Below are 24,965 nucleotides of genomic sequence, written 5' to 3' on the forward strand. Positions count from 1 at the left end.
TCTCGACTGTTAATCGTGTGAGCGCGTCTAACTGACTAAAAACCACTCTGTTCCTACTTCTGTTTTTAGAGCCGGAGCCCCGGCAACCCGCTAGGTAGTCCGCAGCTTTGGTATGTATTACGATAGTTATTATAACTTTTAATAAGTAGGTAATTAGCGACCAGCCCCAGCTTCGCATGGGTACTATGGTGATATATTAGACATCACTACATAGCATAAAACAAAGTCGCTAATTTTGTCAGTTTGTCTGTATGCCTTAATCTTTAAAATTACGCAACGGATTTTGATGCGGTTTTTTGTAATAGGTAGAGTGATTCAAGAGGAAGGTTTCACAATAACAAAATACAGGCATACCAATGCACCCATGCGAAGCTGGGGCGGGTCGCTAGTGTATTATATATAGAAACCTTCTTCTTGAATCATTCTATCAATAAAAAAATCGCATCAAAATCCGTTGCGTAGTTTTAAACATTTAAGCATACAAAGGGACATAAGGACAGAGAAAGCGAATTTGTTTTATACTATGTAATGATGGTATAAAAATGTTTATTACCTGATCTCCTACAGAACTCTAAGGTACAAAGTCCAAGTCCATTCTCGAGGCAGATGCAAGTGTTGCAGTCTCTCTGGAAAGTCGTGTTTGGCTTGCAGAGGACTGGCTCCGCTGAAATGATACGTAATTCAATGTTAATAACAGTCATAATCCTATTACCATTATAAACGTTAAGCTGCTTCTTTGATCTAAAAGTTACTGGGATTTCAGATTTCAATAATTAATTTATCAAAGTAGCATATTGATAGCGAATATTGATGGTGACCGGGTATTAAAATTAAAAATCTATTTAGTCCGTCAGTTAGGTAAAGAAAAAATATTAGACACGTATTTTTTTTTATTTTGTCGTATAAGATAACAATACGGTACTTAGATAAAACGAATCAAAATTTAAGATTGAGAGCAAATACGTCATTTCTACGTATAAAACGGGTCTAGAAATGACGTCACGCAATATTTCAAATCGATATATCTTTGAAAATATTTAATTCCCTGAGAAAATAAAAAATACGTCTAACTTTTAAAATAATCTACAATACGGACATTAGAATAAAAATTACTTATCTACCTTATTGTTTTTTCTTAAAACTGAATTATTACAGCTCTGATGTTGCGGTTTTCCATGGACAGTGCTGGGGCCTTAGTCTGCTATTACAATTGTGTCAGAATGGTCGATCACTGAGCAGTGCGAGAGGGACGGAGTTATACAACCTACATAACTCCGTCCCTCTCGCACTGCTCAGTGATCGACCATTCTGACACAATTGTAATAGCAGACTAAGGCCCCTGATTGCTTACCATCAGGTGATCCATCAACTCTCCCAAAAAAAAATAAAGGTCTTACCAAATACGCCCTTATCGCAAGTGTCTTGCCTGAGGCACTCGGCGACTCCTTCGTCGGAGCAGCGGCAGTAGTGGCAGTTGCTCTCCCATTCGCTGCCCACCAGGCACTGCACCTCCGTCGGGTCCCTCGGCTGTGATTCTGAAATGTTCAGCGATTACATTTTAGGGGTGTTCTGTACTAAATATTAGCAAAGTTGCCCTGGCAAAGTTGCAATAAAGGTAAACACCCACAGGCCCGCATCGTACGCATCGCACGTATCGCACGCAACGGTTTTTAGTTTGTATTGTATAGATACTTATAGTACAACTGCGTCCACTGATCCGCATCGTACGGACCGCTCATCGGCAATGCCTACATGTGATGCTTATCGATGACGTCATACGGAATGCCGATGCCAAAAATCCGAGTGAAAGTGGGATCGGCAATCCGATTGCTGAAAATCGCACAAGTGCGTCAGTGGACGCAGTCTGAAAAATAAATCCGTTTGATACGATCCGTCCGATGCGTACGAAGCGTGCTTGTGGACGCTTTCCTTTTGTCAATACTTTCATCGCTGTGTATGGCAAAAATAACAAATAAAAGTAATACGTATACCAACTCACCGTGTCTGTCAACTTCTTTTTTTTCTTCTGTGCATGAAGGATCTATCACCCCAGGTGAACATTTTATGGCTGAAATAGAAAAAGAAAAATAATTAGTTTTACTCTATTATTTAAAGCTTGTATGTTTGTTTGCGCGCTATTCTCAATAATTACTGGTCCGAATAGAATAACTTTTCCATACCTACTTACACTAAGTATAATTTCATTTTATGTAGAGCTATTACAGTGACGTAGATACGTATAGTATACGGTTGTATACGTACGTCGAAACAACGACTCAAACACTGCGTTTAATAATTACTTAATTGACAAATGTCACATTGTAGATAGTCATACTTCATGCTGCGAGTCTAATGTTCTACATTTTTTATGAGAACAAATTATTATAACTATTAACCATCCAGTAAAACAAATTGTCAACTACTTTTCATAATAAAAATAAAGACTTTAAGTATATTTAGTGAAATTCTCACTTTACAATAACGATATTGTTTATTTATTCCCGTTTGACAGCTTTGACGTTTAATTTCGCGCCATAAATCGTAAATATGGCGGCGAAATGTCACGTGACACGATTCGGGCGAAGCGCGCCCGGTCGGTCCTCAAGTTGCCCTTTAACCTTCACAATTATTGCAGTTCTATTAATAGCGACAACAATTGGTTTCAATAATTACATGCCGACGATCATCTTTGATGCTCGGATATTACGAAATTAACAGAAAAAGGAAACACTGATTTTCCGCAGATATAAATGGTCCTTTTTTCTTGCTATCGATGATCCCGTGGAAGCTTTAGTTATATTATATTAGTTATAGATTTAAGTATGGGAGAGCCATGCTTCGACACGAATGGGCCAGATCGACCGAAGTGATACTACGGCCTCAAAGAAAACCGACGTGAAACAACGCTTACGTTGTGTGACTGAGTCCAATTACCCTTTCCGATCCCCGATTCCCCAACAATCCTTATATTCCTAACCCCCAAAAGGCCGGCAACGCACTTGTTACACCTCTAGTGTTTCATGTTTCCATGGGCGGCGGCGATTGTTTACCGTGATCCGCCACATCCCTGATGGAAAAGTATCCTTTATGAAGGAATTTAATCACCTTCAAAGGAAAATAAATACTAAATTAAATTCAAATTCAATAAAATTCCACTCATCATCGTTCCGGATTTGTGGTTGAATTCCGCAAAATTGTTGTCAATAATAAAACTTCATAATATATATATTTGTTCCTTTAACAATAAATTCCTATTAAAGTTGTAATACTTGTAAAGACACGTAAAGTAAAATTCATCAGAAATGATGAATGGGACATTTATAATTAGTGCAGAATTACGCTGCTTTTCCACGAATTAATATTTTAATTATTATGTTATCGGCTTACTCACGTAAATGTTTGACGAGGAACTCGACTAGTTTCAAACCAAGCTAGAGGCCTTTTTCATGAGCACTTGAGCAGCATTCCGCGACACGCGACGGGGCGATTGTCGCGCTGCTACTGAGAATATGAGCCTCTAGCATGGCTTGAAACTAGTCGAATTCCTCGTCGTAAACGCGTGATTTACGCGAAATAAAAAGAAAAATACGGCGTAAGCTACGCCCGTAGTTAACGAGTAACGATGGAGTTTCTTGCTCGTTCTTCTCCATTCGAAGCTACACTTTGGAACGAGCACCTAGCTTCACTGACAGACAGACTGACGGACAATTCAATTTGACGTTTCAAAAATGCCTAATTTAGGATTAATTGAAATAAATGCTTTAACTTTGACTACTCTGCGGCCATGTCCATCATGAAACCGCCAAATCCCCAATATTCCCTATATACCATTCCCATTCTCAGAAGAATGATTCAGAAAAGTTAACAGTAAAGTCCTTACATTACTACACAACTATAATTAGTATACAAATAAGTGTAACACAATGGCATATACCCAAGTATTCGTAGTAAGCGATAATATAACGAGTTCTCAGAACAGAGATAAGCCTGCCTTAATTAGAATATAACATCACACCTTCTTAGTACACTGGGAGATAAGCAGAGTTTTAAATCTAACGCACTTCTGTATATGTGTTACAGTAAAACGGGGTGAATAGAAGTCAAAGGGTGAATAGACACATGAATGGGGTGAATAGATGTTAGAACATTTTCCCAACTTTTATTCACCCCTCTTCCGTATCTATTCACCCCGTTCTACGATACATGGAATATGACGTCTATTCTCGTAGATTAGGCACTATAAGTTGTATCTTGTTGTGAAAATGTTCATAATACATCATCATCTGAAAGATGTTCACTGTTGAACAAAAGCTTACCCCTTTTTATGAGGGGGGAAATCATCCAATGTCTTCTCCTGCCCTGGGCGAGGCGAGATTGACTGTCAGATTTAAAAAAAAACACCCCGTTCCTACTCTTGCTTCTCCTGCCCTGGGCGAGGCGAAAGGGAGTGTCAGACTCTTACTGACTAAAAACCACCCCGTTCCTACTCCTGCTTGTCGAGCCGGAGCCCCGGTAAACGCGCTAGGTAGTCCGCAGCTCCGAATCAAGCTGGAGGGCACACTACGCTTGCCTAGACGCGGTCTCCACTCTAGAACACGTTTACCCCAATGGTCATTATAATAATAACTCCAACCCGTTGTTTTAGGTATACCGGTACTTTTTTATACAGGAAGGAAAAACTAGTTAAAATTGTGTCATTCATTACGATGACGTCACCAAAAAGTCATAAGATTGCACAAAAAAAATGTGGAACTATGAAGTCATCAAAATATTTACTTTTAATACATGTATTACAGTTTTTTACTTAACGCGATAAAAGGGAATCCCGTTCATAGTAAATATTTATTTCAGTTGTTATTGAATGAACAAAACAACAAAAAAATATCAATCTTGTTTGCCCCCAAAACTGTAAACACAATTTATTGACAAAAATATCTGTAAACATATTTTCTAGTATAATTATATTAAACCTATTTTTTCATTAACAACCCGTAAAGGTAAACGTCCTCAGTTCCACATCGTACGCATCGCACGCATTCCGTATGACGTCATAAATACCCGATCACCGTTAAATATTTTATGAAACGGCTAAAAATAATAATTGATCTTAATTAAAAATCCCCGGACTGATCTTTGTTTTTGTCTGAAACTCCATATAATATAACTAATTTAAAAAATATTGATTTTAGGGAGCTTTTTTGAGCAGCGGACTACCTAGCAGGGGTACCGGGGCTCCGGCTAAAAGCAGGAGTAGGAACGGGGTGGTTTTTAGTCAGTAAGAGTCTGACACTCTCTGTGTTATTTCACGTCGGTTTTCTGTGAGATCGTGTCATCACTCCGGTCAAACTGGCCAATTCGTGCCGAAGCCTGGATCTCGCACACGTAATATTTTCTCTTATTGTTTCGTTTATAAATGACTATAGATTTAACAGAGACCAGACAGCAGGGATTTTTAATAATCCTGAACTTTTTGACCATCAGATGAAAATAGACAGAATCAGAATGATGCTGATGATTGACTAATAAATCATAAGATCTTTTCTTATAGTTAGGCCAAAAAATTAACCAAAACTTAACCAAACGAAGCTGGTACGGTCCGCTAGTTGACCACAGAAGTAAAGTACAATTTGTATGGGAACTGTGAGATTATGCATATTATATGGTGTTATGACTGTAAGGGGACAACGGCGGGTAATGCCCTCGACTGGCTCGCCCACTTACTCGTCTCTTCACCTGTACACTTGAGGACAAAATAACTAGCACACCGCTAAAAATAAATTGTTAAATTCTAATTTTTACCGTGACAGTCTATTCCTGGGCTATAGGCCTCTTCAATTCAAGATGGTTTGCCATAATCCCTATCTTTGACTAGCAGGTTAAAGATTCCAGTTTAGGAGTAGCAGAGAGCACGCTGCCGCCCGGTCTTTTCAAAGTCAACGTCAAATCATTTATTCCAATTAAACCATAAATAGATACTTTTGAAATGTCAACAAATAAAGAAATAAATAATAGTCTGTCAGACTGTCCGTCAGTGAAGCTAGGTGCTCGTGCCAAAATGTAACTTCGAATGGAAAAGAATGAGCAAGAAACTCCATTCTGAAAGGAGAAAGAGAGTAGTCTCTATAAAATGTGTAGTCCCATAATCGACTCTTGTGACACCCACGACGCTAATAAATATATTCTACTCTACCGTCATTATACGACTAATTAATAATGAATGGTCATAATTAAATAAAGAGAAACGTAAAACCGTGTCCAACATCAATCATTGACTATCAAACTCAAAATAGAAGTTTAAAATAAAGCTCGTAAGGTGCTGTTATCTCGTATGTATTTATAGCGAAACTCCGCAAATATCTAGACCATAATTAGTATCAGACAAACCATTCTATTTTTAACTGTACGCTGTGTTAATGACATTAATTGTGAACTTAAACGCAGAACGGAGGTAATAAATTAAGAAGGAAGTTATCTAAACTTGTATCGTTAAACTAGATCTATTTTTGAAGCGTAATGATCAAGGCATGTGACTGATTTTCGTTGTTATCAGTGAATATTATATATGTATTTATTTCACCTACATTACTACTTGATAAGTCAGCTTTAAGTTTCGTGAAAGTCTCTTTTATTGAAGATAGACTGGTACTGTCAAAATATGTATTAATACATTCAATAGGGATGATGAAAATTAAAAATGTATTTAGTCTGTTAGTTAGGTAATGAAAAATTATTAGATACGTATTTATTTATATTGTCTTATAAGATAACAATACTTAGATAAAACTAATCAAAGTTTAGGAGTTGGAGCAAATACATCATTTCTACGAATAAAATCTAGCTAGAAGTGACGTCAAAACGAGATTTCAAATCAATAAAAGTATTTGTTTCCGTAATAAAATAAAAAATACGTGTCTAATGTTTTAAAATATTTGTAGATTATTTTTAGACGGACATTAAAATAAAAATTAGTTATCCTATTGTATTTCAGTTCTTTAACTCTTTAATAGGATATAAAATGGCAAAGCAAGGAAAATTTTGGATGCAACTAAATAAATGAACTAATTATGAGTTTAAAATCAAGTAACTACGAAAGATAATACGAAACTTGAGTATTGAGATTTCATTTCCAATTTCACCATTATCCCATAAAAATAATTCTCACAGCAAATATAATACATTACTGCTAAAGATCTACAATTTACTCATTCGAATTAGAAACTTGCAACGCGAAAGCTGGCCCGTTAAACTTGGCTTGCAGTGTAACCAGGACAACTGTATGCGGAGCGCGCTAAGCAACAAGCCAACTTAACGGTACACTATCAGGCTATAAACCCAGCTAATGATTGCAAATTTATACAAAGTCCGGTTCCATATTATTTTGTTTACTTTGGACAATAATATATCGATGTTTACCATATTATATTGTATCTATATCTATACATATAATAAAATCGTAGAAAAGTGCTGTCTGTACATTGAAAATAAAAATAAAAAAAATAGCAGGGGTTATTGTTACGATGTCGAACCCAAAAATGTAATTAACTTTTTTTTTGTCTGTTTGTCTGTTTGTCTGTTTGTCTGTTTGTCTGTTTGTCTGTTCGTCTGTGCGCGCTAATCTCAGAAACGGCTGATCCGAGTTGGATGCGGTTTTCACGAATATATTGTGGGATGCTTAAATTTACATTTAGTGTTTGTTTCATGTCAATCGGTTCATAAATAAAAAAGTTATGTCAAATTAAAGAATCACGTCGAACATTCTATGCTTATACCATTAATCTCCGCAACTATTTGACGGATTTGGTTGAAATTTGGTACAGATATAGTTTAGATTAGGTTCTAAACTATAACTTAAAGGACATAGATATATTTTTATTTCAAAAATCAAAAAATAAAAATAAGAAATAAATTATTTATAAATAATTCTATGTCGATCGTTACACGACTTCGGTTCATGTTATTGTTTTAATTTATCGAAAAAAAGTAAATAAATAGTAAAAAGGTATGAAAAATAAAATAAAATCAATATTATAAAACATTTAGTACAAAGAAAATGCTCTAACGGAGTATAGATAATTCTATGTCGATCGTTACACGACTTCGGTTCATGTTATTGTTTTAATTCATCGAAAAAAAGTAAATAAATAGTAAAAAGGTATGAAAAAAATAATATCAATATAATTAAACTTTTAGTACAAAGAAAATGCCCGAACGGAGTTTTTTATTTTATTTTATTTATTTTTTTTATTATTCCGAATAATCGGATTTTTTCAAAAAAATTGCCATTGAAGAGAATAAAAGCTACGTTTTGATATTGCACTATTTTTTTATTGAATTAAATTGCGGGGGAAGTCAGCGTAGGCACAACGGCAAGTTAAGACAAGTCAAGTCAAGACTTGACAAACACTGGCTTCGCGGGGGGCGCAATAATAGCGCACTTAGACTTTTTTTGACAATTTTTGTGATTCGGATAATCGGCGATTCGGATAGTCGGAGTTCGGATAATTGGAGTTCCACTGTAATCCAAGTTGTCTTTATCCTCGATAGATGGCGTTGGGATCGAAATAGATCGCGCTATGGTTTCGTTACATTCATTTGGTTGGGTATCGGCCGAGCGCTTCGGTACTATCGTAGAAAAAGTGTATTATCAGTCGTATGATTATTATTTGTCTGTAGTGGTCCTGCTGTTTCGTATACAGTAGAGCCTCGATAATCCGTACTCAAGCTAATCCGAACGCCGCTGTAATCCGAACTGCCGCTGTCTTTATCTATAACTGAAAAGTGTGCCATACTGGATAGTTTGAAAGATGGAGTGTCTGGAACTTCTCTTTCCCTTAAGTATGGTGTTGGAAAATCGACAATTACTGATTTAAAGAAAAAAGAACAGAAGATACGGTCGTTTGTAGCTCAAACCGAGAAAGGCCCAGGTTTGAGAAAAACGCTTAAATTGCCAGAAAATCCCGTTCTCGAAGAAGCACTTTTCACTTATTAATAAGTAACTTGTGTAAAATGTGGTTTAAATGTGTATTTTACTAAACCTCAATAAATATATTTATATCAAAATATAACTAATTTTTTTTCTATACTGTATTATGTGTTTATTTCTATAGTACATATTATAATCCGAACGCTCCGTGAGTCCGAACAGGGGTAATTTTTTGGTAGTTCGGATTATCGAGGCTCTACTGTATTCTAAATTGGTTTCGTTGTATTTGTCAATTAATAAGTTTATTTGTTGGGTTTTCCTGGTTTTTTGGTTAAACTATTTAACGTAGGTTTAGTTTGATATCGATTATTAGTAGTTACTGTAGTTAGTTTTTTTAATAAAATTGTAAGTCTAATTTTTTTTTTAATTAGATTAGATTTAAGTCGTTTCTTTTAAATTATTTAGTTTAAGCTTGGTTATTATAGCATAGAGGATAGGTTGTAATATAGTTTCTTTTTTAATTGTTATAAATTCGTAATCCGTAGCTTTCTTTAGTTTTAAGTTAGTTTAAGTCCGTTTTTAAACTATTTTTTCAATGCCCTAAGTGAGTATACATCTATTAAATTCAAACGCAGAGCTCATTATGTTGATTTTTGAAAAGTTCCCTGGAATATCTTCCACATCGCATTTTTGAAGAGATCCCGCGAGATCGGGAACTATGTGGTTAAAACCAAAAATTTGCCGGAAGTCACTATTCCACGCGAACGAAGTCGCGGGCAAAAGCTAGTTGTATCTATATCTATACTATCTTCTATATTATAAAGCTGAAGAGTTTATTTGTTTGAACGCGCTAATCTCCAGGACTACTGGTCCGACTTGAATAATTCTTTTTGTGTTAGATACATTTATCGAGGAAGGCTATATATAGGCTATAAAACAACACGCTTTGACCAATAGGAGCCAAGCAGAGCGGGTGAAACCGCGCGGAAGCTCAATGATACGCTAGTTTCCAACTAGTCAAACTTACTAAACAATACTTTTATCGAAATATCAAATGCGATATTTTTCTATGAATTAACTATATAGGAGATCGCTACTTATGAATGACGTCATAAATTACGCGTCAAATAACATACTCGTTTTTAAAAAAAATGCGAGATAATATTAAAAATTTAGTATAATTCTCAAATGAATGAATGAAAGTACGATTATTTTAGGATATTATATTATATTGTATTGAAATGTGAAAATAATTTATTTTTGACCTAGGAAACTACCCAGTTTTAGTTGTTTTTGTGTACCGTTTTCTTTGATCGGATATGCAAATTGTTAATTTGAATTTAAAGTAAATAAATATTAGCTAGCTTAGAATACAACTGTAACTTAAAATATGTTTTACAATTCGATAATGTCGCGCAAAGTGTTTAGAATAGAAGTCATGTGTATGTGAACTTGTATGTTTGTAAACGCACCCACGACATCGGAGAAGGTACAAGTTTGGGCAACGTTTTAAAAAAAGTACTTTGTTTTCTCTCGAAGAATAATTTACTCAACGAATGCCCGAATACTCAAACGCTACACAATTTTAAGACGCTCTCAAATGTAGTACTGTCACTATCAATTCTTTATAAAATGATATATCTCTGTCATTTTAAGTACAACTTAAAATTGAGTAGTGTTTGAGTATTCGGGCGTAATTCTACTAGAAATGTTGCATACATGTAGTTGGGAGAAATGAAATAGAACATTTATCGAATAGAACATATGCATTATATAGCTCTATTGTTGGTACCATAGGCTAGCTTTCTTAGGCAACCTACTTGAACAAACTATGCTGCAGGTAAAAGCAAAATTTCTATAAATAAAATACCAGTTGCGACTCTACATAAGGCTTGAAACACAGGAAAATAATGGACAGGTATAGGTATTGTAAAATAATGCAATTTACATCAAATATAAAGACCGGTAGAACAGGTTTCAAAATGGTCACACAATGTGCTTTTTCCTTGAATGAGAGTATATTTAAACTTATTCTTACTCAAGGAAAAATGTTCTAATATTATTATTTCATTCCTGTGTTCCAAAATTGAGAATGCTCGTGACCATCTACATTAATGAATTGCTATAAGCTTCCATTGAACAAGCTTTTTATCACAAAACCTTGATAGTTTCCAAATGGTCAACCAGACTATTCTTAAAGTGCTTTTCCACTAGAGATGTGCTATGTAATAGCTAAGCTGTGAAACTATGTGACCGTTTCCACTGATACTAAGCTATGTAGCTGTGCGAGGAAGATGCGCAGCTCGAGTATGCGATGTTTCGATAGTAGGGAAGCCATTCATAGCACGCATCTTTCCATATATAAAAAATTGCTTAGCTGAGTTCGTTCTTCCCATGGTATGCTATATGTATCAATGAATATGATTGGTGGCAGCCAAACTCATCCACAGGAACGTATCATACATAGCACATCTCTGGTGGAAAAGCATCCTTAAGCTTAAGATTGCAATGTACGTATGTGAGATGGGTTCTTGCAACTAAAGACAATTCTGTCGGTTTGATAGCAACCAAGCTTACGGCTCGCCTGATGGTAAGCCGACACCGAAACCTAAATACATCTACAACACTAGAGGTATCACGAGTCCATTGCTGACGATTTAAGAAGGTGTTTAATTGCAAAGAATCGTTAAAGGACAGTTTCATAAAAATGCCATGTTCATAAATAGAAACACAGAAGACGACCGAAGCAGTATTAGGTGTTTGGGGCAGAAGTGAGATTGGATACAAAAAAAAAAGAACAGTGAAAGAAAAGAGGATTGTGTAATGAGAGGTATAAAGAAAAAGGCAATCCATCAAGTAAAACTTATGGTAGGCAGGAACAGAAGAAAATAATAGAAACACTAAACAACTTGGGATAAAAGCAAGCAGAAGAAATAGATGTTACGCATGTTACTAATAGTGTACTTACACCGGCCAAATCAAAGCAAAGTCTAGTACCAATTACAAAGGCTAAGTTAGACGAGAATTCAAATTCTATTAGAATAATAGTAAATAGCCCAAACGTAGAGATAGATGTACAAAATCCGGCTGTGCAGCGCATGGACGATGACGTCACCTCTGGATAGCGTCGTCCAACAATAATTATGAATGAACGCGTCGAATGTGATCTCTGACCTTTGATAAGGTTGTGACGTAGACGCCGTAGTCTTTGCCTATTGATAATATGCACTTGTGAACACAATTGGGGACTCAGAGACAGAGCGTATAAGTTTTAATTTGTAGGTCGGCGAAGTTCGACCGCGCAATCGAAGGAGACAAACGGTTGAAGATTCGCAACTGTTGCTGGTAGCAAACTTTTTGAGCGCAATTTCGCTCGTGGTACACCATTCTTAATAACTTTCCTCTAGATTAGAATCACTCTCTAGCTACTATTCTTTTTTATATGGAATAAGCCGGTAAACGAGCAGACGGATCACCTGATGGTAAACAATCGCCGCCGCCCATGGACACTTGAAACACCAGAGGCGTTACAAGTGCGTTGCCGGCCTTTTGAGGGTTAGGAATTTAAGGGTTGTTGGGGCATCAGGGATTCGGAATATTGGGAAGGGAGGAATTGCCTCCGGTAACTTTACTCACACAATGAAAGCGTTGTTTCACGTTGGCTGCCGAAGCATGGCTCTCCTACACTTAACCATTCAAAATTACGTTTAATAAATTTTGAGTTCATAGTGGCTAGATCATCGTCATTGTCATCATAAATAGCCGTAAGACGTTAACTGCTGGAGACCTCTTCCTTGGCCCTCTACGCCGAACGACAGCTAGCCTATATCCATTGGCTCCCCGCGACTCTGGCGATGTCGTCAGTAGATACAGTGGCAGATTTTTAGTGACTTTTCTAATTCTTTGTTGGAAATTGTGGATTTGATCTGTAACTTGCAGCTGTCTCAATGTCTGTGCCTACTTTTAAATAGTATTGTTCTATGTGATCAATCGACTCAAGTTTGGTGTAATTTGTCATAAAAGTTATCATATTTGCCATAATTTTAAGTTTCAATGACATTATTATATACCTTACCGTGTCAGAAATTCTATGCACCTTGCAATTACACAAGATTATGGAATTGAATAAAATTGAATAATTCGTTTGTCCTAAAACTGGATCCCGCTTGGTTTATACATACTTGTGATCAATTAGGCATTAATTTCAAAGTCTTGCAAAATATTTTTCCTATATTTCTATAATCCCTTATTTACGTAGGTATCTCCACCATCAGACTCGACCTTGATTCAGAGTGAATCAATAACAAAACAATGGATAGTTTTTGCAATAATCCAGTTCTTGCGACAACCTCATTAGAAGGAGTCACATGCAATGTCTTGGTCGCTTGTACAAAGCATACAAAGTAATATTTAGATATTATGTTAAAGATAGAAAGGATAATATAATATTATAAAAGGATTGGCCATAGAAAGCTCTACAAAGAAATGAGTGGAAGGAGGGTAGGGAGGATGCAGTGGGACGACCATGGCAAACAAAAAAAATGTAGAAGAACTGTTCTAAAGATTTTGTACTACCAGAATGGTACAACGGCCTTCTGGAATACATACGTGAAACAACTCATGCGTTGTGTTTGAAAAAAGCTACTAGAGGCTACCTCGCTACTCTCAAAGGTCGGCAACGTACTTGTAACTCTTCTGGTGTTGCGAGTTTCCATTGCTGACCATATAGTCGCCTGCCAAACGGAGGTATTATCATTTCCTTCAGAATGGAGTCTTTGATCAGCAGTGAATCTAATCCAGCTGATGATGAGAATAAAGATAGTTCCAACGAACATAATTGAAAATCATGTGAAAAAAATTAGAAATTCATTTAAATGTGAGTTGTAGAAAAGGATGATCGCAGAAAAGATTGAATATAGTGGAAAACGGTATGAAAGAAAAATGTATTTAAATGTGATTGCACACCAAGATTAATCCTTTTGGCCTTCTCAAACAATAACAAGCGATGCAATGTTATTTCTTAGGGTCGATTTATACTAGCGCAGATTCGAAGCGCATCGAAGCGTCTATCCAAAACTGCACATAACAAATTCAACCTTAACTCCACAGCGTAAAGGTTCATTTATACTAGCACAGAGTCGAAGCGTTGATCGGGCGCAGACGCGCGAACTCCGACGAATGCGCGCGGCTTTTTAAAATCCCAGAAGTAATGTGTGCGTTACGCTATGGAGTTAAGGTTGAATTTGTTATGTCCAGTTTTGGAAAGACGCTTCGATGCGCTTCGACTGTTCGCTAGTATAAATTGATCCTTAGTCGTTTTAAACTGCTTATGCATATGCCAAGGTTGACCTCGACCTTCGGAATCTGCAACACCGGTGATAACATGCAACGATGTCAAATACCTAATGCAATTAGTGACACAATGGCGTGATTGCTAGTGTGGGAACTGTTTTCCTTGTGTATAGAGCTAGAGACCACACGCCGCGACGCTGTTCTACTACCCGGATAGAATTATATAGTACAAGCTTATTTTTAATTCATCATACTTATCTATTGTATTATAATAAATTCTAAAGTATTTGTTCCTCTGTTCATTATTCTTAGGGATTTTTTTAACTTTAAGATTACCTACTATCCAAGGGTATTGTCTTGTAACTCTTCTGGACATTCGTTTTGGACACAAAATATAGGAATACCTTTTCAATTATCAAAGTAAAACCTTTCTTTTTTCATCAGGGGGGAAGGTCATCCAATGACTTCTCCCGCCTTGGGTGATGCGAGAGGGAGTGTCAAACTCTTTCTGACTCAAAACCACTCCGTTCCTTCTACTACTGGACTTTCCTTTCCTTTTAACTGGAGTCCAATAACGTGTTATGTTGTCCGCAGCTCCGGATCGGGCATCAGCCTTATTGGGCTCCATCTAGCTGATGGTGGTCTGGCTCTTTGAAACGAAACCTACCAGTCAAAGAGAAACCTACCAGTCAAATAGTTAAGTAAAAAACACTTCATTCAATACCTGAAACGAACAAGACCAAAAACGCCACTAGCGCCAAAAAGTGCAAACATCAAAATCAGCAATTGATGCCAAAAATAGGTGAAAAGGTAATCTAATAAAATGTGTGACAGAAAATAGAACCAATGTCTAAGTAATAAGAGCTTGGCGCCTCACTAATCAGACCAATCACACCCAATTGTACCCAATCGAGCTTTGATTTGCGTCAACCAACCACCAATCACATGAATTACAAATAGTTTACTAAGAACAGTTTTTTTACGTCTACTACTAAATTGTTACGGACTTTGGACCACCGGTGGTTGGCGCCAGACTTAGATAAAAGCTTTCCAGACGTGAAGCTATTTTTTTTCTAGACTCAAATTATTGTTGTTGTCTGGTCAAAGTGTGACTGACTGGAGGTTATGAATCCCGGTTTGTCAAAACTTATGTATCCGATTTCTTAAATAATCCCTATTGACCGGTAACTGTTCCACTGCTAGAAATACCTTGGCCTTTTTTATATAACGTGGGCCTTCATCTAATGCCTTCTCAGTCTTAGGTGAGACGAGAGCGAGTTTCAGACTCTTACTGACTAAAAACCACCCCCCCTTCTTTGCAAGCCGGAGCTCCGGATATGTAGTGCAGCTCCTGCATAGGAATTCTTCTTGTATTGTGAAGGAATGATCATTGACCACTACATTTGCTCGAGATGAATAATCGTTTCAGACTTATTATAAATCCAGGTTCCTGAATCTTTTCTTTATAATGTTTTTACCTTCACTGTTCGTCAATGATGACGTCCAAAACCACTATTTAATAAAATTGCTCTATCAGTTTTGGGAAGCCCTCCTCCCCTCAGGAAAGAACGATTCCTTCATCATCTACACAGTGCACAATGTACTCGTGTTTCAGTGAAAAAAGTCAAATCTTTGAAGACATTATTGTTCCATATTTGTTTAAGTCTTTGACTGCCAATAGAAAACTGTTGAAGGCAAATCCTCCACTAACGTCGGTCACCGGTGACCACCGCGGCGTTCAATGTGTTAAATCTGAACAACTTTTACTTAGAATTACAAACGCCAAAAAAACCCACAAACACTTAACTGTTAATGCAGATAAAAATTTTAAAACAAACAACAGTTTTAAGTTGTATAAAACATAAAGATTTTTCTTATTTACTTTGTAATTTGCACTCATTTCGCTGCTAAGTATTAGGTACTGTTATTACCACTGTGCAGTGAATGACTGCAAAATATAATACATATTTTGTCACAAACCTTATTTTATCTCTAGATGTCACATTTACTGAGACCTTGTAGCAGCATTCTCTATATCTAAAGCTTATCCTCCTCGCACCATCCCCTCAAATCCTTAAGACTGTACAGTCGAAGTGGGAGAATTAGCTACAAATAGATTTGCGGCTATTATGCGCTTTAAATTAATATTTTATAAGAAATCGCTTGTAGGTTAAACTATAAACCTATTTGTCACTAATTAGTGTCATTTGAACAAATACGCCGAGTTGTGTATTGGACATATCACGAGGAGAGAGACGCTACAAGCTGAGAATTCTGGGGGCCTACTCTAATTCAACGAACGAACGAAAAAACTTCGCAGATTGCATACTACAATTCTATTTATTGCGAACTTTCGTGAACAAAAATGAACGAATGAAATGAAAATAAATAAATAGGTTTTGATATGAAATTAAAAGTAAAACGTTATTTCAAGTAATTCTTTTAATAAATCAATAAAACCTACGGCCGAAGATTAAACGAAACTTCGCATTCGAGAACCGGAGTAGCCTTACTGGTGTATTGTCAGGACCCGTGACCAGAGTTGTTTACTCGCAGTATTTTTACAATATGAACACGTTTTCGTATTAACTCACTCCACGCGAATGATGCAACTCTATGTCATATGTATTTGTCACCTAAATTAGGTATATTAACGAAAAATCTTGCGGGGAAATTTTATGAATTCATCTGTTTCTGTGGAATTCCCGTTGGAGGATAATTTTGGTACCTATTACATTTATTTAGGTAAACGGTATTTTTTAGTTCGTAGAAGTACCTATTTCTTCTTTTTGTGAAGTTTAAGGAAAATCGAGCTGGGGCTGATGCCTGACCGGAGCTACAAACAACCTTACGGGCTACCGGAGCTCCGGCTCGAAGTAGGAGTAAGGAACGAGGTAGTTTTTTTTCACCAGAGATGTGCTATGTATATGTAGCTATGCTACGAACATGTAATAGCTAAGCTGTGAATCTATGTACCGTTTCTACCGATAATAAGCTAATGTAGCTGTGTGATTAAAATGTGCTATGAAGATGCGCCACCGTAAAGTAGCTATGCGAAAAAGATGTGCAGCACGAGTATGCATCGAGAGTATAGCCATCCATAGCATCTTTCCATATAAAAAACATAACTTAACTGAGTCTGTTTCCACCAGTGCTAAGTTATGTGTACCAATGAATATGATTGGTGGAAGCCAAACACATCCACAGCAACGTAACGTAGCACATCCCTGTTGGAAAAGCACCCATAGATTCCCGCATGAAATAAGGTTTGTATTAATACACAAATTGTTATTCCTAGTCTGGATGTGATTGTGCATATGAAATTGTGTGTTTTGAAAAGTTCTCAGGAAAAATCTTAAAGGGCAAAAATTGTTTAGGTAAAAAGCGTAAAACATTAGCTATAGGTACCAACAGGCGTGTTCAGAGTCAGATAATAGTTACTTAAATCAATCCTTAGTAATTGTTTTCACAGCAAAATCGTTTGTAAGTAATCGTTCAAGTACCGTGTGAGTTTTTAATGATTACATTAAACTTAAAACGGGATGTTTATCCGTAATGAGCTTTTGAAATATGAAAAACTAATAAAATTGCTAAATATCCCGTTTTAAGGTGTAATGATATAGTTCAATCAAGTAATCATCAAATGTTTCATGAGTACGCCGTTTAGAGACTGTTAAAAACAAACCGCAAATAAATATTGAATGGCGACAATTAGATTTAATTTTAAAAACAATATCCCCGGCCCCGGGATCCCGCGATGGCTCAGTATCCGCGCTGATACCGCAGTTATCGGAACTAAGCTTTGCTATCGTCACTAATCATTGTCCGATTTCACGAGAACCGGGGCGGTTTAGATAATTACCAAACACATCACACCACGCCTTCTTATCATGGCTACATCACGCATGAGGTATAGACTTTATGTAAATTAGATCCGGGGCTGCGGACTACCTAGCGGGTTTACCGGGTCTCCGGTTTGAAAAGCAGTAGTAGGAACGGGGTGTGTTTTAGTTATTAGTTAGTCAGTAAGAGTCTGACACTCACTCTTGCCTCACCCTAGGCGAGAAGTCATTGAATGATTTTCCCCCCTCAAAAAAAAACTACCATCATCCTGGACAAACTGTGAGAATCCATAACTGGATTGTCAATCTCCTAAATACATATTTTAATTATCTCAACGTTATAGTCAAAGTTAAACAATCTTTAGTTACGGTAATCTTATTGCAATAGGGATGATGACGGGGTATGAACATTAAAAATCTATTTAGTCCGTCAGTTAGGTAATAAAAAAATATTAGACACGTATTTTTTCATTTTGTCATATAAGATAACAATACTTAACTACGTATAAAATGTACCTAAAAGTGATGTCACGCGATATTTCAAATCGATATAATATGTTCGAAAATATTTGTTTCCGTAAGAAAATAAAAAAATACGTGTCTAATATGTTACAACAATCTAAAGACAAAATAGGTACGATTGAAAAAAATACCTATTTCTATTTCTCAAATTAAGTATTAGACCTAATAAATGAGGATTTGGTCATTGGGTAGCCTTAGGATTTTATCCAACTTGAATCTAAAATCCCATAATCGAGACAACCTTATTGGAGGAATGGTCTTAAGAAGAGGGGGAATTGTCTTAAGAGGAATGTAATAGAAATATTCAGAAAAAACTACTTAATAATGAAACAAAGTTCTAGACAATTATGTAGGAGTCGTTAAACAAATATTTTGATTAAACATCGTTTATATTAATAAAATAATATACATTTTAAAAAGCCTGATAAAGATAAACTACAGGTCGAAGTATACAAAAGAAAGTAAACGACAGCCCCTTTCAAGAACAGAGGAAAGGTGATAGCTCCATTCATTAAAATATATATCTTTTCCGCCTTAAAATGAACCTTATTACCAAGAGAAAAAGGTTTGAACAAAAATCCTCCAGAGATGCACTCATGTCCCATATCTTATATCAATGTTATTGAGAATATTGATTGCCAATAACTGTGATGAAGGCCAAAATGTTTCAAGTTTAGTCACCACATGTAAAGGAGTGTTCAGGCCTGACCGTCCGTTAGAAATAACGATTTCATACCCTCTGACACAACCTATGACACTAAACACAATTAAAGCCATTTTTAATCAAAGAAAAGAAAGATAAACACTAGAAATGAGTACCAATTTTTTAGTTCTCAATTTTAGTGATTATCACTTTTCGTATTTTTTTGAAAGTTTCTCCAGGACTGGTGATTAAAACAGGGTATCCACTTACCCAGGCCGTCGCAGTAACTCGCCAAGCACACGAGCAAACAAACAAATATCGACCACTTCATCGCACTAACAGACACCACACTAATATTAATTATCCGTCGGGACACACGACCGCCGCCCGCCGTCTCCAAGACACAACTGATATTCCTTCGCGTACAATTCAAATGATATACTCCTGCGCAACATTAAATTTACCGTTCGATTTATGAATTTTTTCGCCCCTCCCCTCATTGTTCGTAGTGTATAAGGGCGATGTTGATGACAATATAATTTTATCGCCTGCAAACATAGCTTGGCTGTTTATTATCTATAATTGTGATTATTTTTAATAGGTTCTAAATACGGTAGAGTTTGTGAATTAAAGTGGTCTGTTGTTGGACCGGCGCGCTCCCCCTGACCCCTTGGCAAATAGTCGCGTCTGATAAAACTGTAGTTTGTGAGTGTTTCGTAGAATTTTTTTTGTTTAGTTGCAGTTTTGATGGTCACGTTGGGTGTCAGTAAATATTATTGATGCATTGGACAGTGGACTGTAAGCCCGATACAAACGTACACAATTACGTATTTTGTTATTACATCATGATTATTCTTGTTTATTATGTTTTAATTAATTATAATGCTTATTTATTAGTTTATGTTTGTTTGTCTGTTTGCAGTTTGTATTTGAATTTATAGGTGCCATATTGTTTGAAGCAAAGCCTTTTTTTTAAACAATTAGATACGTGACCTTATTTTACTTGTTTGCCTAATATCCAGGATTGTCTTAAAACCGCGACAAACAAGCAGTTGCCGCCTCAAAATGGGGTAGATGATTAATTTTTATTTTAATGTCCGTCTTGTAGATTAGTTTAAAACATTAGATACGTATTTTTTATTTTCTTACGAGAAACAGATACTGTCAAAGATATATCGATTTGAAATATCGAGTGACGTCACTTCTAAGTACGTTTTATACGTAGGACAGACGTATTTGTTCCCACTCCTAAACTTTGATTCGTTTTATCTAAGTATGGTTATCTTATATGAAAAAATTAATAAAATACGTGGCTAATATTTTTTCATTACCTAACTGACTAAATAGATTTTTAATTTTCATACCCTGTCATCATCCCTATTAGGTATCGGTGAGTTAACTGCGATCCCCAAGTCGCCTGCCAAACATGGTGATTATCGTAAACCTTTCATGGAGACCTCCGATACCCTCACTTACTAGATTAGACGAAATGTAACAACATTACTTACGTCATCACTTTAAGCTGGTAGATACATAATCTGTAAGGGGGTGGTACTTCCCCAGACGAACCGGTTCAAGTTGCATAAAGATACCCTTCTTACCAACGGTTGACACGTTTTAAAATCAGTGTTAAACTTACACCTTTACTTAAACACTTCGTATTCAGTGTAAGTTAATGGTTACTTAAAACAGTCTATAGTAAGTGTTTTCAGAGCAAAATAATTACGAACTGCCACACTCAGAGACATTTAATGATTACTGAAACTATTCCTTAGCAACGATTTTGTATCGAAAACAATTGCTAAGGACTGGATTAAGTAACCATTAAATGACTCGTGAGTGTAGCATTTGTTACTCTTTTTAATTAAGTATAGAAATCTTGACTGATTTCTTATTATTCTTAACTTTCAAAAGTACTTTTGTCAAAAACAAATGCTTTCACTTGACTATATTTTTGAAATAACTATCGTGAGATACTACTAAACTACTAAATTACTAATACTAATAAACTTAATACTTCTATGCTACTAAATTAACTACAAATCACGGTTTACTCACGTATAACGTTTTTCCTCTGTGACTCGAAACTAGTAGGTAGAGCTTTTCTCCATTTAACCTGTGGTATACCTGTTGATTTACGCGAGATACGATGTAATTTCTATTTTGTCTCATATACCGGCAGAGAAGAGGTTATATACGTTAGTAAACAGTGATTTTTAGTTTACTTTGATTTGACTTATCAAAACTGCGGCACAAATATTGCATTTTATTGCAATTATAAGTTTCAAAACAAAAATTAACATAAATCTAACATCTAAATTCTAAATGCCCGCCATTGGTTAAGGAGTAAAAGCTTTTAAAAAGTCAAATAAAAGGCAAAGGTATCGGCGAAATGTCTTCGCCAGCCTATCACAAAATCCGTTCGCATACCGACCGAACCAGAGTCAAAGGATCCGCGATAACTTTATGCGCTTTTTACGACTATAAACTCTTATTCTCTTTGGTATGTTGCGTTTAAATTTAGAATTCGCATTTTCCAATGCTTTTAGGACCGTCGGATACTAAGCGAATTGAGATAACAATGAATGATATATTTTTTTAATGTATTTTTTTGGTAAGATATATTGAAATGGATAGCGTAGAGCGAAGACATAGATATTTGCATTCTTAAGACTAGACTTAAATAAAATGAAAAAATAAAATTATATTTTCCTTTTTCAAAAAGTTAAAGTAGTTAGTAGTAGTAGTAGTAGTATGTCTCACGAAAGTTACAATAAAATTAAAATGTGTTTCGATTGATTTTTAATAATCCGTATTTTATTTCCTTTTTTATTTTATATCCTTTTTTCAGACAGCCTAAAATGAATCAGACAGCCAGGCAGATAGCCTGAAGTGACGGACAACCGAACAACAAATACCACTTTTCTGTGTTCATAATAAAGCTTTAAGCAAAAACAAGTACCTATTAACTATTGTTCCAAGTTCTAACGAACATTTGGAACGAAAACTTTCGAAAACACAGTTACAACCGTAAGTATAGAATCTCAGCCGGCCAATGGGAACAGAAACTACCAATGGCTAATGTCCGAATACTCAAACGCTACTCAATTTTAAGACGCTCTCAAATGAAGTTCTGTCACTATCAATTCTTTATAAAATGACAAAGACAGCACGATATTTAAGTACAACTTAAAATTGAGTAGCGTCTGAGTATCCGGGCGTAACTTTGTTATTATTATTTATGAGACGTACGACAGTTTAATATCTGTGGCTCTAGTGAAAAGGGATGTAAGTCTAAAAATGCAACTTTACAGGAGACGCAAAAAACGCTCCGCGCGATGTTTCAAAATTTGTAGCGGTCAAACTGCTGCCGAATTAAATACATGTGATGTGTTTTATAGGTAAACTTTTTATGCTCTTTGCTATTATGGAGTCATTTTTTACGTAAACTTAATAGTTTCCGAAATAGTGACTTATACCAACCACAAAATGAATGCCTTAAGGGTATAAAATAAGTTATACCCCTTTACATTTAAATCAAAAGTTTATTTCCACAAGTGAAAAAGGATACGCATTTGGAATATTTTTTATGATAACTAAGTAATTCAATGGAATAATAAGTGATTAACTATCAGAAACACGTGTATTTGTTATAAACTTACCATCAACATGATTAAAATTTAAAAAATATGAAAAATAGTTACTTATTCCCTTTTTCACATTGATTACAGACAAGTTAAGGGGGACATAAAGACTTATATGAATCATTTTGTGTAACTTATATCTAATTTTGAACACAAGTAAAACTAAAAAAATACTTTATAGTGTTTTTTTAACACAAGTAAAACTAATAAATTACTTTATAGCGACCAGCCATTTAAAAACGAAATATTATTTACTTTAAAACAATACCCCTGGGAAACGCTGCAAAAACCTTTGGCGTATAAAGTGGATCGGAAAATTGGTCTACTTATACAACTAATACTGAGTCATTCCCGCTCGTCCACACCCTGTCACCTCACGTCTAGTCTAAGAGTTAATAAAGAAAATATGAAAATTACTTTAAAAGTACATACCTACTAATTCTAAAGTATTTTTTGCGTATTTTATACTAAATTTATAGCATAAAATGTTTCACATTTTAATTTTACACACTGAGTATTGTATCAATATGAATTTAAATACAATTAATATGTAAAAAGTTTAAAAAGATACAATCTCCTGGATATACTATTATTTATGATAAAAAATGTTAAATTAACATGTGTCATATTTTTATGTTATACATTTAGTAGGTATAAAATACGTAAAAAAATCTTTAGATTTATTAGATGAATGTATATTTAAACTAATTTTCATATTTTCTTGATTAACTCTTAGACTACACGTGAGATGACGGGGTGCGGACGACTAGGAACAATGCGTTCTATACGTCCACAGAGTAGATGAACAGAACGCAACATTCCCAGTCGTCCGCAGTGCGGACGAGCGGGAAAGACGCCTAATACTTAGTGATAACAATAATAACATAAAATAGGTCCGCAAGGCAGCTTGTGGCGAGCTGTTGGGCAGTGGCGACCCCACGGACCTGACTCCCGGGAGAGGCCCTATTTTTCGACTCCGGTTAGTACCTGCGACTAACCGGAGAGGCCTCTCCTACCTCATTCTTGCCTTAACCGGCTGGTTTGAGTGGAGATTCGCAAGAGTGGAGTTGCCTTCAACTCCAACTCGGGGAAGGATGTATCCCAGTAAGATGCTGGTAGGGGTCTTGACCATACTTCCGGGATTGCTCTAATAGCCGTGGGATGCCTCTCCTTCCTCAAGTAGCTCAACGTATGTTGCCCCCTTGTCGCTACATGCTAGCCGTTTTCGCGGACCCAATAATTGAGTTTGAGAGTCACCCCCTGCCTGTTTATCCGTATGTATCAATATTGGTCAGGGGCAGGGGCCTTAGTATCCCATAGTTAACCGGTTAACTATTCCACAGCCACCCACACCCATATCCCTATCATTTCTTTTTACCATATCTCACAATAGTCCTGCATCAACCGGGGATTGTCCTTTGGTGTATTTCCATAGTGCATACAGGGATAATCGCCGGTTGATGTCCCATTACATTTAGATTAAAATTTTTCAACGGGCCTCCGCGAGTTGGCTTCGGCTCCTCGTATGCCTTCTAAAGGTCCGGGACCCTGTGGTCCCGAAATAGGAAAAGAACAAAAATAAAATAGTAACAATTAATAAACGGAATAACAAAAAAAGCACCGAGTAATAAGTAAAATAACCTATGTCAACAAGTTACGACTCTTTACAGGAATAAACACTTATCATTCGTATTTAATTTTATTATTGTAGGAAATATTATTAGAACAGAGACTAGAAACTCAGTGTAAAAGGGTACATATTGACTAAAATCCATACAATTTTATGATAACATTGAAAAACAATAACAGCTTTGGTTTAGCAAAAAAAGCATCGAATAAATCGAGTTGCAGCGCGCTCCCCACCCACCCGCACTGTACCCCGAATCGTTCATTCGTAACTTTTTTCACGTAAAATGAAACATACTCGTAGGATATAAATACAGTTAAATCGATTTAAATTGATTAATTTCAATATTAAAAACGTGAAAACAGATGTCAACAGACTTGTTTTTGATTTTTCTGTTTTATGTAGGTGAAAAGAGATTTATGTCTAGTAAAACCATTATTCACTAAACATTTTTTAAAGAACAAGTACACTT

General features: G+C 35.9%; 1 protein-coding gene across 4 annotated transcripts in view; it reads right to left on the reverse strand.

The window, feature by feature from the left end:
• The window catches only part of LOC118277363 (uncharacterized), a 30,190-nt gene extending 10,530 nt beyond the window's left edge, over positions 1 to 19,660 (reverse strand). For all 4 annotated transcript variants that reach the window (XM_035596127.2, XM_050696276.1, XM_035596125.2 and 1 more), the window contains exons 1-4: positions 19,493 to 19,660; positions 2,000 to 2,068; positions 1,398 to 1,535; positions 554 to 664 (exon numbers count right to left, since the gene is read on the reverse strand). In XM_035596127.2, coding sequence (XP_035452020.1) covers positions 554 to 664; positions 1,398 to 1,535; positions 2,000 to 2,068; positions 19,493 to 19,553 — 379 coding nt within the window. In that variant the 5' untranslated portion in view covers positions 19,554 to 19,660. The remainder of the gene's footprint in view (positions 1 to 553; positions 665 to 1,397; positions 1,536 to 1,999; positions 2,069 to 19,492) is intronic.
• Between the last annotated feature and the right edge of the window lie 5,305 nt (positions 19,661 to 24,965).

Source organism: Spodoptera frugiperda, chromosome 10, assembly GCF_023101765.2.
Source record: "Spodoptera frugiperda isolate SF20-4 chromosome 10, AGI-APGP_CSIRO_Sfru_2.0, whole genome shotgun sequence".
In the NCBI taxonomy this organism is placed as follows: Eukaryota; Metazoa; Arthropoda; class Insecta; order Lepidoptera; family Noctuidae; genus Spodoptera; species Spodoptera frugiperda.